The sequence below is a fragment of the Filicampus tigris genome, chromosome 13, assembly GCF_054856515.1.
Source record: "Filicampus tigris isolate MCC_2025a chromosome 13, RoL_Ftig_1.0, whole genome shotgun sequence".
Taxonomy (NCBI): Eukaryota; Metazoa; Chordata; class Actinopteri; order Syngnathiformes; family Syngnathidae; genus Filicampus; species Filicampus tigris.
In genome coordinates, this window is record NC_141229.1 from 22,618,332 (window position 1) to 22,633,715 (window position 15,384).

At 41.6% G+C, this 15,384-nt stretch overlaps 1 protein-coding gene and 1 long non-coding RNA gene across 15 annotated transcripts in view; one reads left to right on the forward strand and one right to left on the reverse strand.

Moving 5' to 3' along the window:
* Positions 1-9,302, forward strand: part of ankrd6a (ankyrin repeat domain 6a) — a 118,755-nt gene extending 109,453 nt beyond the window's left edge. For 8 of the 13 annotated variants that reach the window (XM_086049756.1, XM_086049761.1, XM_086049763.1 and 5 more), the window contains 3 exons: positions 431-710; positions 3,405-3,679; positions 6,127-9,301. In XM_086049756.1, the coding sequence (XP_085905882.1) occupies positions 431-710; positions 3,405-3,679; positions 6,127-6,312 (741 nt within the window). In that variant the 3' untranslated portion in view covers positions 6,313-9,301. Of the gene's footprint in view, positions 1-430; positions 721-2,324; positions 3,113-3,404; positions 3,680-6,126 lie in introns of those variants that run through there. The other 5 variants (XM_086049759.1, XM_086049762.1, XR_015089337.1 and 2 more) reach the window with 4 other exon arrangements.
* Positions 1-14,972, reverse strand: part of LOC147137966 (uncharacterized) — a 41,115-nt gene extending 26,143 nt beyond the window's left edge. Inside the window, exons 1-3 of one of the 2 annotated variants that reach the window (XR_015089340.1) lie at positions 14,384-14,972; positions 6,120-6,308; positions 2,320-3,564 (exon numbers count right to left, since the gene is read on the reverse strand). This is a non-coding gene — a long non-coding RNA (uncharacterized LOC147137966). The remainder of the gene's footprint in view (positions 1-2,319; positions 3,565-6,119; positions 6,309-14,383) is intronic. The other variant, XR_015089341.1, reaches the window with a different exon arrangement.
* Positions 14,973-15,384: the final 412 nt, after the last annotated feature.

The window sequence follows — 15,384 nt, forward strand, 5'->3', positions numbered from 1 at the left end:
GTGGTATCGGAACAACACTAATCACAACTGCTCAGGGCTCAGGTAACGACCAATCACGGCTGACCTGTTTTCTGAAGCTGAGCCGTGATTGGTCGTTAACCTGAGCCCTGAGCAGTTGCGATGTCATTTTCAGTCGACAGAAGTGACAAAATGGCTGCCCCCTGAGATGGCTAAAAGGGTGGATTTTGCTGCTTAACTCATACTACGTAATATTAATCAGAATGCCGTGTTTCTACTAGTGGGCCTGCTGGGAACATATTCTTAAATATATTATAAATGTATTATATATAAATTCTTAATAAAAATATGTTCGGGTTGATTTCCGCTTTAAGTAAAAATGACAATTACATTTATGTATTGTAATTTAGTTATATGCCTTTGTTCTGAATAGATTTCATCATTTGAAAAAAAAAATCCTTTTGTCAAACAGAAAACAATGAATTGTGATCTGAAGAGGTGGTGTATGGCCCAGATGCCAATATCAGTTGAATCCCAGCATTATGAAGTACTTCCCTCCTCGCCTGCGGAGCAGTCAGACACTGGACTGGAATCCACTCCCTTGCTCTCTGTAGTATCTGCAGATAGCAGCACATCTCTGGCTACTTACGTCAACATTCGTCCAGCCAAATCTACCCAGAGTCTGGGAGGAGACCAACAGAAGCTGGTTGGGAGTGGGAAATACTTTGAAATAAAGACAAATTGGTCACCTGGTAAGTAGGGGTAAGCTACAGTTTTTCTCCTTTGGTTTGGCTCATTTGTTTTTATTATTTAAGTTTTAAACACCTTCATTGCAAGATCTACGTTCATAGTGCAAATAGAGTACAGTCAACATGATTTTCTTTTCTTTTTTAATGTACCGTATTTTCCGGACTATAAGCCGCAACTTTTTTCCTAGGTTTTCAATCATGCGGCTTATAGACCAGTGCAGCTATTCTGTGGATTTTTCTTCCACCTGTAGGGACGGTCTAACCGGAATTATAATACAGTACAATACAATTGCCATGAACAGGCTGTGACTACAAGTGGAGAAGTTCAACAGGCAAGGGCGCTATGCACTAGGTCAGGGGTGCTCAATACGTCAATCGCGATCTACCAGTCGATCGCAAAGGTAGTATTGGTAGATCGCATTTGTAATGGCCGCCATCTGTATTTTAAAATACGATGCCTTTAAGATAAGATAAGATAAGATAAGAATGCCTTTATTGATCCCACAGTGGGAAATTTTCATTGTTACAGTAGCAAAGATATAGGTCACACAGGGGCGGCGGCATAATGTGGCCATTAATGTATAACATTGACGGCAAACATTTAGGATCAAACCTATGTAGATATACGCAGTAACATGTGTATATACACATGTATATACACACCAACCTACATCTACATAAAAAATATGAGGAACACTCATTTCGGGATGTACATAGTACAGAGGAAAAAATACTCTATATTGGGTATTGCACGATATGAGCTCAGGTGCAGGACTGCACAATTGCACTAATGTCCGCCAGTTTGTAGAGACTACACAATGTTCTTGTTAAAGAGTCTGACAGCAGCAGGCAAGAAGGAACGGCGGAATCTCTCCTTTGCACAGCGAGGGTGTAACAGTCTGTCACTGAAGGTGCTGTGGTGTGAAAATGTCATACCGGAGGTTGTGTCTTAGAGAATCTCAGTACACTTTACGCAGAGACTTAAAAGTACTTACTTTTTCTTCGTCATTCCTCGTTGTTTTCCCAAAGCCAAGTGAATATACAAAGTTAATATAACAAGTTTGTTGAAGCATCACATTTTTGACGGTAAGGATTATCGCTGGGAGAAGACTACCGTTGGTTGAAAGCAGGCCACAGTGGTCAGTACTATTTTGCGTTGTCAATCGTGATTAGCCTTGACGCTAAGCAAAGCTATCTTTGTCTCATATGTAATATGTTGGTTTACGTTGTATGTCTTAACTTTTAGTTCTACGGTGTGTTGGCGTTTTACAGCGTTTTGCTGAGCAATAAACATCTGTAAATGCATTTGGGGCTCCTGACGTCAATGTCAGATGTATGTGACCTGGAGGCTCTGACTGCTGCCGCATTGCAAAAAAAAAATAATTGTAATACGTGGTAACATTTTGATTATCTGAAAACATCAAAAATTGTATGAGCAAAACATAAAACTGGGTCCAGCCATCCAAGTATTTAGCCTATTTTTTTACCATTAAGATCTCTTATTAAATAGGTAGCAGAAGGGGAAGTAAACAAAGAGGAAGCTGAGCGAGGCAGGAGACAGCTGAGACTAACCCATTGCAATGTATTTCCATCCATTTTTTTTTACACTTACCCAAGGTCAGGTTGCGGGGACAGCAGCTTCAGCGGGGAAGCCTAGAATTCCTTCTCTCTGGCCGCTTCATCCTTCTCCAGGGTATCCTGAGGCATTCCCAGTCCAGCCAAGAGAAATTGTCTCTCTAGCATGTCCTGGGCTAGTGACATGCATGGAGAGAATTCCAGTAGGACATGCCCGGAACAGTTCACAAGGGAAGCATCCGGAAGGCATCAAACCAGATGCCCGATCCACTTCAGCTGGCTTCCCTCTATGCGGAGGAGCAGTGGTTCCACTTTGAACTCCTCCCTGGTGAACGCGCTTCCCACCCTGCATCCAAGGGGGAGTCCAGACACTCTGCAGAAGAAACTAATTTCTGCCACTTGCACCCGCTCTTATTTCGGTCACGACTTACAGCTCATGGCCGTGGGTGAAGGTAGCTCAACTGGTAAATTGAGAGCTGTGCCTTTTGGCTCAGCTCCTTCTTCTCCTTCTTCCATGGTGAGCCCATGGAAAAGGGGGCCCACATTACCTTTAGTTCTGCACCCGCCCTGGCCCCATGGGTGCAGGCCCGGCAAACATGTACTCGAACCCCACCTCTGTGACCTGCGTAGGGGACCCCGGTGACCCGTGTCCGGGCAAGGGCAAAACCGTCCAAACGTTGGACTCATCATTAGGGGTCATTAGAGCCGTGCTTTGTCTGGACCCTCACCTAGGACCTGTTTGCCATGGGTGACACTGCTAGGGGCATAAAGCTCCAGACAACTTGGCTCCTAGTATCATTGGGACACACAGACTTTTCCAGCACGATAAGGTGACAGCTTAGGGAGAGGCAAAGTAACTCTGAATTCAAATTTTTATTTTTCAATTAAAACCAGTTCTTTTCTACAGTTCAAGTTTTTTTTTTTCTACAGGTTTCACACCCTCAGGCTACATAAGAGTTAAATTGTTGAATAGCTAAATAAAATGTGACATCACAGTGAAGTTAGTCAAGCTTTTGATAATAACCAGACATAAAATACCAGAAGTCTTTTTTAGAGATGTACCTGTCATTCCCTTGTAACTATTGTCTTTTTGTTTTCCCTGATTCTTAAATCTGCCGCCAGATGACTATGAGCATAAAGCCTTCTCCTCCAAACATAGCCGACATGCTTTTGGATTCCTTGTGGATTCTCATGACCTCTGCTGCCAGACTCCAGGAGTGCAAGACTGTGGCCAGAGCTTCTCAGGCAGCAGTAGGCAGTCCAGCGTAAGTGTCCAGGGCCCCTTCAGCATTCATCGGCAGAGAACAGACAGACACATCGGAGAATTAATAAGTGACTGCAAGTGTGCACAGATACAAGCAGACGAGAAAGAAAGAAATCATCGGCATGCAATGGAGGTAATTGATTTCAAGCTACTGTGCTAGCATCAGGATAAGGATGTTCTGTACAACAAAATGGTTTAGTAAAATAACGACAAAACGTCAATAATAACTTACAAATCAAAATAAATATTTATATAGTAATTCCTATATTATGAACAATTTTTGTAATTGTCAAATAATTGAGGAGATTCCTCTCAAAAATGACATGGTTTATTTAACCCAGGGGTGCTCAATACGTCGATCGCGATCCACCAGTCGATTGCAAAGGTCGTACTGTATTGGTAGATCGCATGACATTTGTAATGGCTGCCATTTGTATTTTGAATTACGATGCATTTATTTTGAAAATGTCGGAAGTTGCGTCTTACAGAATTTCTGTACGCTTTACGCAGAGTAGGGTTGGGCGATACTGGGAACTTTGGTATCGATCCGATACCGATACGATACTGATTCTTTTTGCTTGGAAATGTTATGATCCCGCTTGAGTTTGTATCTTCGATCCCGGCTCCGGCCTTCCTGTGTGGAGTTTGCATGTTCTCCCCTTGCCTGCGTGGGTTTTCTCCGGGTACTCCGGTTTCCTCCCACATTCCAAAAACATGCATGGTAAGTTGATTGGGCTCTCTAAATTGCCCCTAGGTGTGATTGTGAGTGCGGATGTTTGTCTCTGTGTGTACTGCGATTCGCTGGCAACGAATTCAGGGTGTCCCCCGCCTACTGCCTGAAGACCGCTGGGATAGGCTCCAGCACGCCCCGCAACCCTTGTGAGGATAAGCGGTATCGATAATGGATGGATGGATACTACAACTGTTGCAGAACAAAAGTCAAGAGAATCAAACCAAAGAAAGCAGCAATGTAACGAAAATACAACTATAACAATGTCAAGTTGACAACTATAGTACCTTCCATTGCACAATATTTTGAAAATAAAGTCATAAAGTGCAAATAGAGTAAACAATACAATGTAAAAACCTTTAACACTATAACAAGTAAAATACTACAACAGCTATTGTTGATTTTTTGGACTGAAAAGCCCCTGCCAGAGTACATTGTCTCTGTGTCCGCGGGGGTGTTCTGGCTTGGGGATCCCCCCCTCTTCCCTCAGCTTCTTTGCTTGCAGCTCATTGCTCTCTTTATGGTGAGCGTTTGTGGAAATTTGTGGTGTTACCACAATAGCGGAGCACTTTATTACACAAATCACACTTGGCACTGTCCTTTTCTGATGTTGTGAAAAAAAGTCCACACCGCACTCCGCTTCTTGTTTGGCTCTATATTGCTTTAGGTTCCGGCCGCTCTCTCACTCTCCCGTCGCCCTCTCTGCCAGGGAGGGGCTAAAAGTGTGCCTGAGTCACTCACTCAGGTAGAGACTCAGAGAGTAGCAGGAGGCTCTGGGCGAGAGAGAGTGGGGGGTCGGCGGGGTGGGGGAGTGGCGTTTTGACCTAAGTATCAAAATCCCAGGACAATAGTATCGATCCGAACCAAGAACTTGCTTAGTATCGATAATATCAATATTTGGATCAATCCATGCGTGTTGCTTAATTTTTCCTCGTCATTCCTCGTTGTTTTGCCAAAGCAGAGTAAATATACAAAGCTAATATAACAAGTTTGTTGAAGCGTCACATTTTTGACATTAAGGATTATCTCTGGGAGAAGACTGCCGTTGGTTGAAAGCAGGCCAAAGTGGTCAGCACTATTTTGCATTGTCTATAGTGATTAGCTTTGATGCTAAGCAATGCTATCTTTGTCATAAATACAATATGTTGTATGTCTGAACTTTTAATTCTACGGTGTGTTGGCGTTTTGATGAGCTATAAACATCTGTAAAAGGAACTGGAGTCTCGCATGCAATCAATGGACGGCATAACATAAAAAAATAGACGTTCAATTATGTTGTGTTGTGCAACATTGGAGCATGCGATTATGCAAGGTACATCAACATACATGGTAAATAAAGAATCCTCAATATTTTTTAAAATAAATATATGTTTTGCATTTTTGTAGTGGGTAGGACCTACCCACTACAAATATTCAAACGTACTCTACCTGGAAGGTAGATAATTTTGACTTGGTCATTTTATAAGTAGCTCGCATGCTGAAAATGTGAGAGCACCCCTGATGTAACCTATTGCAAAATGTGTTGTCAATCTATACACTGATTGAAAATCAGCAAATACATGAGAAGCACTTGTAGCAAATACATGAGAAGCACTTCAATAGCTGACCATCATGCATGAAGGGGTTAAATTATAATCATCATCACTGTTATAAATTAATACCATTACTATTATTGTCATTAGTATTATTGCTATTATTAATTGATTTTTTTTACACATAACAGTAAGATACAGTTTTATTCCAAAATGAAAAATTACTAATTTACATTACCACTTTCTCCTTGCTCTAAAACGAGATTACATACCAGAATCTGATGCTAACTGCTAACTGTGCTATTACTTGCCTGCCAGGTGACACACCAGTTTTTTGAGACGGTGTCCATTCAGTTGCAGCGTTGGTATGAAAGGAAGGTCTTTGAAGTGGAGGAGCAGACAAAGATCAGAATGGAGCAGGAGAGACAGGAGCTACTGCATCACATCAGCGTATTAGAGGAGGAGCTCCAGAGGTTGAAAACTGGCAAGAATGCAGAAACCTGAAAAAAAATATATATATATTTGTGTCTATACCAACACCATCAATCCATTTTGATTTAATGTAATCTGTTTAGGGTTCTCTGGTGCCTATCCCAGCTAAGTTAAAGATAGGGATACACCTTGGACTAATCATAAGACAATTTTGGATGGTTAGGGTAAGCAAGCCTATCCCAGAAAGAAACACAGAAAGAAAATGCAAACCCCATACAGAAAGGACAGATCCAAACCCAGTACAGTTCTACATATTAAGAGTTTAATTTGTTTCATGACCTAGCTCATAACTCAATGTAGTTGTATATCATATAAGTCTTCACTTTTGTCATGAATTAAAATCCATTCCTGCCCCCCCGAAACACACTTGTTTTTGTTAAAAAATTTTTAGTAAAGAAACAAATTGGACACTAAATACAATAGAAACACAATAAAAGATCATGTAAAGAATTAAACTGATTTCATACTGTTCATTGGGACAAGCCAAGTCCCAACAACAGCTGTAGTGTTGTGTTGTGTAGTGTAGTGTCCGAGTAAGTGTATGGAACATTTCCAGATTGTCTTCGTGTTAGTGTTGCATGTGAGTTTTGGCTTACTGTTGCTCCTACAGAGTATTGTCATGTTGGGTTACACTTGTGTTGTAATGCAGAGGTGTCAAACTTAATGCACGCAGGCCACAACCAGCCTATCAGGGGTCCCATCTGGTCCATGGGGATATATAACACATGAACTGCAATGTTTCAATAAAAGTGACTGTTGTTCCTAATTTTATCCACTGACGACCACCCAAATAACATTCTCAAATTTACTGAAGGTTGCTCAGGATTTAACGCCTGATATTGATGCACTTGGTTAGGCTAAAACAGGAGTGTCAAAGTCAAATGGACGGAGGGCCAAATAAAAAAAATTGCGACAAGCCAAGGGCCGGACTGATAGAATGTTCATTGAAATTGTTTAAAATGTCCAGATTGGATCGGGTCCTTCGCGCCTGCTGAAGATGTCACGCTTTATATATCTGTAATATATTTCTTTGCCTCTATGTTTGTCACCCCCCCTGACTGTTGTGCTTATATGTTCAGAGTTACTAAATAAAAAATAAAATAAAGTACATTACTGCTACTTTTGTGAGGCAGCTCGTACGTCACTTCCGCTTACGACCCAAGAAGAAGCCGCTGCCCGTCTTGTGAAACAAGATCAGTGGAACGTTTGCGTTTCTTCTGCCAAACTGCCCCCACCGCCCCCAACTGGTCCTGGGGAATCGGTTCGCCGCCCTGGCGAGTGAGTCTCCTGTTCCCATCACTGCACTACAGCAGTCGGAGACACCGACTGCTGCGTCCGACGCTGGGGCTGTGCTCCCAGGGGCTCCCTCGGATTCCCCGCCACCCACGGCGACGACCTCGGCCGAGAACCCCATGTTGGGCGGGTCCGCCGGTGACACGGCCGTCCACTCACGCGTCGGGCTGCTCCGGGACGCGGTGTCCCGGTACAAGGGTGGTCGTCATCACCAGCATCATCGGCGACACTCATCGGTGTCATCCACCGTCTTCACTCGGCCTCGGCGGAGCCATCCTGGACAGTGGGGTCGTGAATCTCCCGCCGGTGGTGAGTCCCTTGGCGTTCCCTCCTCACGTCACCCACCGACCACCGTTATAATTGGCGACAGCACCATTAGACGTACTCACTATCCCGGCTGCGTCACCCGCTGTTTTCCCGGAGCGAAAGTCGTGGACATAGTTAACATCCTGCCGGGTGTTCTTGACTCTCTGCCATCATCCATTACCCGGCTCATCGTTCACGTTGGGACAAACGAGATAATACGCCGACAGTCTGAGCAGACGAAGAGAGACTTTCACGCCCTCTTTGCCTTGTTAAGAACCTGCGGTCTGTCGGTCTGGGTGAGTGGCATTTTGCTGGCATTGTCTCGCGGAGCCGAGCGCTTCAGCCGCCTTTTAAGCTTGAACACGTGGCTCCTACGCACTTGTGGCCACCTTGACTTTGCTTTTATTGACAATTTTAACCTATTCTGGAATCGCCCGTCTTTTTACCAGCCGGATGGTGTTCATCCGAACTCTCTTGGTAGCAAGATTTTAGCCGCTAACATCCACCATGTCGTAACCAATTCCACTCCCAGCTGACTCTTGTTTACCAATCATATTTCTTCTTCTACTCATAAACGCTGCAATGACAATGTCACTACCATCACTTACAGGCCAATACCAGCTGCTCACAGTACCACCACCCTCACTAGCTCCCCCTGCAGGCCCTCATTATCATTACCACTATCGGACAACTTTCCCATTGAAACCATCACCGGCAGACGCTTCCCTTGCACACACAAACAACGTGGTTTTAACAGTGGTAATCTAGTATATGTTAATACTGCTCATTCGTACCACCATGAGCGCACGTCCAGCACAATAATTAATCTGGCCGTGCTGAACGTTCGCTCCCTTTTAAACAAAACTTTTATCATAAACGACCTGATTTTAGACAATAATTTACATGGTATACTTTTGTCTGAGACATGGCTTGGTACAGATGCTCCAGTTGCTCTCAACGAGGCTTGCCCACCGAATTTTAACTTTTTATTTTCTACAAGGGATGGCAAAAGAGGAGGCGGGACTGCATCAATTTTTATTAATACTCTTTTATCAAAGGATATCATTTTTAGCAGCTATTTATCGTTTGAACACCATGCCTTTGTTTTTAGCAGTCCCCCTATTCTCTGCATTACCGTTTATAGACCTCCCCATCATTCCACTTCTTTTATTACAGAATTTCAGAATTCTTATCCATTTTATATTCCAGTTATAACAGGATTTTAATAACTGGCGATTTTAATATACACATGGACAACATCTCGGACCCACTATCCAGAGATTTTTTAAACCTTTTAAACTGCTTGGATTTTAAACAAGCACGTCTTGCAGCCAACTCACAACAGAGGACACACCCTGGATTTGGTTATAACCTATGGCTTGTCTGCTGGTGTGTCCTCTGTTGTTGACTTGGCAGTGTCAGACCACTACTGTGTCTATTTTAACATCGCCAGTTTTAACCATCTAGCAGTCCCGGTCAGAACAGTGAAGAAACGCTACCTATCTTCTGAGGTGGCTGCAAATTTTATCGAGATCTTAAAAAGCACTCCTGCTGACATTTTACCTGCACCCTGTGATCTTATTGTTGACAATTTTAACCTACATCTTAAATCATCATTAGATTCAGTAGCTCCACTTTTAATTAAAACAACAAAAACAAAGACTGTACCCCCGTGGAGAAACAATGCTATCAAAATATCAAAGAGAAAATGCAGGAGTGCAGAGAGGAGGTGGAGAAAAAGTAAACTTACAGTACACTATGAAATTTTATGCGAACAACTGAAATCCTACAATAAAATAGTAAAAGTGGCAAGATCTTCCTATTTCTCAAACCTCATTACAGTCAATAAAAACAACCCCAGGGTTCTCTTCTCCACCTTTGAACTTTTAACTAGTTCTGATTTTAATAAGTCCCCACAGAGACCAACAGATGCTCTCTGTGAGGACTTTGCAGACCACTTCAGAAGTAAAATCGATGACATAAGATCCAGTCTTTTAGCCCGTCAAAACACAAGTTTTAATAAACCCGGACAATCATATTTACATGAGGAAACACTGGAAAATTTTGCCCTGGTTGATGCAAGGACACTTGTTCGAGTTTTCTCCCAGGTAAACCCAACAACCTGCCTTTTGGATCCAATTCCCACATTTCTTTTTAAGACATTTTATGGATTTTTTGAAGAACAAATTTTAAATATAGTCAATTGCTCTCTTCAGACAGGCGTCTTCCCCGCTGCCTTTAAAACGGCGGTGGTGAAGCCCCTTCTGAAGAAGAGCGGTTCTGACCCGAGCGTTTTTAATAATTACAGACCCGTATCCAACTTACCGTTTTTAAGTAAGATTTTAGAAAAACTGGTTTTCATCCAGTTGAATCATTTTTTAAATACAAATAATATTTTGGAGAAATATCAATCTGGTTTTAGGATGAACCACAGTACGGAGACTGCTCTTTTAAGGATTTTAAATGATATTAGGTGCACTGCAGACGTGAGAAAACTCACAGTCTTGGTGCTACTGGATCTAAGCGCTGCTTTTGATACAGTAGATCACCAAATTTTATTACATAGACTTAAAAATCTAGTGGGCATCTCTGGTACTGTTTTTGACTGGTTTTATTCCTATCTCACAGACCGATATTTCTTTGTAAGTATGGATACTTGTTCCTCTAAAACTCATGAAATTAAATGTGGGGTTCCTCAAGGTTCGATTTAAGGCCCCCTACTTTTTAATCTTTATATGCTTCTTCTCGGGGATGTCATCAGGGGACACGGCATCAGCTTTCACAGCTATGCTGATGACACGCAGCTGTATATTGCCGTGTCTCCTGATGACACAGGACCCATTGATACCCTTTTAAATTCCATTTTAGATATCAAGTCATGGATGACAGATAATTTCCTACAGCTCAATCAGGACAAGACTGAGGTTTTAGTTATCGGTCCCGAAGGTCAGAGAGCTTTTACCAAAACTACACATTTTTAATCCCTCACACTGTGTGAAGAACCTTGGCGTCATTTTTGACTCTGAGCTCAGTTTTATTCCTCATATTAAAAATGTAACCAAGATTGTTTTTTATCACCTTAAGAATATCGCCAGAGTCCGCCCGTTTCTCTCTCAGGCTAACACGGAAGTGCTGATGCATGCCTTTATTTCCTGTCGTTTAGATTACTGTAATGCCCTGCTCTCTGGCCTCCCGAAAAAGAGCATTTCACCACTGCAACTACTGCAGAATTCAGCCGCTCGGGTGCTGACGAGAACCAGAGGGCGGGAGCACATTACGCCAGTTTTGAAATTGCTGCATTGGCTCCCTGTGTGTTTCAGGATCGATTTTAAAGTACTTTTATTAGTTTATAAATGTGTTAATGGTCTTGGGCCATCTTATTTATCTGATTTGCTTTTATCATACCAGCCCTCGCGGATCCTGAGGTCCTCTGGCGCGGGCCTTTTATTTATTCCAAGGGTGAGGACCAAACTGCATGGCGAGGCTGCATTCAGCCGTTTTGGTCCTCACCTTTGGAATAGCCTGCCAGAGGATGTCAGGTCTGCAGAGACTGTTGATATTTTTAAGAGGAAGCTCAAGACACACCTTTTTAGTTTGGCTTTCAACAACTTTTAAATAATTTATCTTTTCTTTTGATTGAAGATAATAATAATGTTTTGCTTTGAATGTTTTAAAGCACTTTGAGTTGCATTCTTATGTATGAAAAGTGCTATATAAATAAAATGTGATTGATTGATTGATTGATTGGAAACACTTTTCTGGTTGACTCGGGCTGCAAGATTGTATGAACTGTACATAATGTGAAGTAAAGCAGAGAAGATCATATGATTGGTATGATGTCTCCAGCTGACTCTGTTTTAGAGTGGCAAGGTATGGATGTAGGTGCTCCTGTCAGAGAACACAGGCCCGTATTCCACTTGACACGTCTATTTACTGTGGTCTGCAACAACACAAAGAATAACCTAGCAACATCATACAATGCATATCCATTAGTTAACAATATGCCTAAACATTACAATTCACTGTATTAAGCAATTAAACAGCCAAACAATACATAGAGTAACAATACACATCCACACGTTTCATCACTAGGATAGTAATAGTAAGCCGAAATAACTAACTAGTGTTCATCAACGTGACATCACTCACGAGAACATATCTAGGCTATTATGTACAGCAGTTTCCTGACACGAACCTAAATGATTAAACTCACCTTTTAACATTTACACACAACAACAAACGTGGTGAACATGGGAAATCTGCAACTACTGCGCTTGCTGGCACGAACAAACTACTAGCTAGCTGTGTCGAAGAAGGAGAAAGAAAATAAACCACGTCTCTCGCTATCAACACTTAGCACTCGGGGAGCATTCAATGCCTGCTCACAGTGTGGGACATCTCAGTACTACATTGAAACTCAATGAAAATATCAAATGCCAATAATTACTAATAATAAAACAAGAGATTTCTAACATAAAGTATTTCTTAATAAAGTGTGTTTTACTCCGAATAACTTTTCACCACAATCCGATTCTGAAAGCCACAAAAGGTGACATGAAGTCTTAAGCCGGCATGTAGACAACCGAAGGATAATCCTCGCAAAAGTAGCGGTAATGTTTGTTATAACAACAGCCAGGGGGTGGCAAACATAGATGCAAAGAAATATGCTACAGAAATAGTGTAACGAATTGGGTTATCTGTGTTGTGGTCGAATTTGTGTCTTGCCAAGTTGTGTTGTTTCCGAGGTTAATGAATGCATCGTGCGGCTCGCTTGATGGGAGGGCATGGGAGCGACAATAGCGGAGGACGAAGAGGAGAGCATGACTGAACGGTTGTCGTACTGTATTGGCGTTAGCTGCGGCCCACAGTAGCCGGTTGGACTAATAAAATGTGATAATTAAACTACGTCTGTGTTCTTGGAAGACGCTACAATATATTTTAAAGTGTTACGTCATCAGCAGGCGCGAAGGACCCGATCACTTCTGCTACCCACACCGGCTTGCTGCGGGCCAGATCTAATAATAAAGCAATATCCTCCCAGGGGCCGTAGAAAACCTTCTTGCGGGACGTGGCCTGCGGGCCTTGACTTTGACAAATGTGGGCTAAAAGATGCCAGGTTTCAGGAGTATTCATTTCAGAAGTGTCATTTATATGAAGTAAGGTACTACTTGTACTTCATATAAAGACCGTGCCACCTCTATACTGTGAATAATACAGTTCTGTAAAAATGAATACCTCCTGTAGAAATATTTTAAGACACTAAATATTACAAAATATCACTTAAACAGTTTTCATTTCAAAGGAGGTTGGGTGGGTGGAACCCTTTCATTTGATTTTTTTTTTCATGCACTGCCACAGCTTGTTTATATATATATATATATATATATATATATATATATATATATATATATATATCGTTCATTGAACGATCTAAATCTATATGAATGTCTTTATATTAGCCAACATGTTAACCAAAAACCATAATGGGAATTACACATCGCATAATCAGTTAAAAGTCTCAGAGTCAGTGTGCTCTGATCTGAGTATGGGACCAGCTGGAGAAGATCAGCCCCATAGGCAGGGCCAGCCAGGGAGGAGACCAGCCCACATTATGTTTAGATTTTGAAGACAGTATAAACGTGAGGGCTGTATGTTAGACCGTGCCACTTTTCTGCCCTCCCCCGTCTTGGGTGAGAGCATTTGCGAGGATGGAAAGGCTGCCCAGATCTGATTATTGTATGATTCCTGAACTTCAGAGATGGAAAAGAAAACTGACGAGAAAATTCAATCGACTTGTGTGAGCCTTTATTTACATTGGATACCTTCTTGAAAGATAAAACGAACACGAATTGAGTAAGTAGTTGTTTTGTAAATTTCTAATTGGGCTTATAGACTTGAGACCTACAAAACATTTCACCAATATTTACAGGGCAGGAGAACAATTACACCTTCTCTCTGAAAATTTCCCACTTTTTGTTTTGTGTGATGAGTCACTTGAGGTTGTAAAGATTTTCAGATCAATGTGGAAATGTATGTACAATTAAAGTTATTTTACAAACCCTAATTTCAACGAAGTTTGGACATTGTGTAACTGCTAATAATAACAGAATACAGTGATCCCTCATTCATTGCGGTTAATGGGGGGACAGAACCCGCCACGATAAGTGAAACCCGCAAAGTAGAGTCGGACTTATGATTATGATTATTATGATTATTATTTTATATGATATTTATTGTACAGTTTTATTTTGGGGGATTTGCGCCTCTGTTACGCTATTGCGAACCCCAACATGGTTCCCACACTTCTAAATACTTGTTAAACAATCAATTTAACTATAAAAATGCAAAATGAAGAATATAAATACCAAGCTTGCAGGCTGTGATCAAAATTTAGCTTCGACCGACCGCGGCAGCTGACGAGCACGACGGAACGTTCGCTAAAAACTACGTCAAAGTTTGAATTTTTATCATAAAATTGACTTACCTTAACTAGAATGCCACAGTGTAATTTATCCAATCCTGCACTTTAAAACGCTTGTCCCCGTCGTGAAAAGTGAAAGTAAAAGTGGCCGCTTCTTCTTTTTCCCTCATTCTTCTTCGCCTGCTTTTTCTTCTTCTTCTTCTCCTCCTACTTCATTTAAAAAACGAAGAAGAAGCATGCATCAACTTTATCTTTGCACAACAACATCAATAAAGTCCTTTGGATAAAATGCAACGTAGGATTGTAGTCACAGTAAGCTGTTTTAAGGCAACCTAAGACAAAAGTAACAAACACTTTATTTGGCGATGTCTTAAGTCGTCCGTGCCTCTGGCCGGTCGGGACTGCGCTCACGAATTATAAACACAGCTCATGTACTGTACTATCCGATTTTTACAAAACTTTATTAGAGCAAACACATCATTACAAATATGGAGGAGAAATTATCCAGCTTGACTCTGACTAAATCAACGGCACATTTGAATAGTGGACGAGACTAAGCGAGAGGCTGCGATGACGCGCACCGAGTCAGCTCACGTACAGTACAGTGTGTGGAAAAAGTAAATCCACTTGTGCTCTTGTTGGTCGATCTCGCGCTGGGAACCAGACACCGCCTTTTATGAGGGCCTGCAGGTATGTACAAAGCCTCCGAGTCAACTCATATCTTTGACACAATGCGTCTTTCTGCAATATAGCTCCCGATATGGCTGTGTTGTTTCATTTAATTTATGATTGCTTCTGAAAAATCCGCAATGCACTGAGGGTGCGAAAGTTGAAGCGCGAAGTAGCGAGGGATCACTGTACTATGATCTGCAAATCTCTTCCAATCTATAATCAGTTGAATACACTGTGAAGACAAGATGTTTAATGTTCAGAATGATTAATGTTTTTGTTTATTGCAAATATTCATTTTTTTAAATGTCATGCTAAGTAAGGATCTAAATGTTGAATGCATATCTAACTTAAATCAATCATTAATGTCTATCTTAAATATAAATGCAGATATA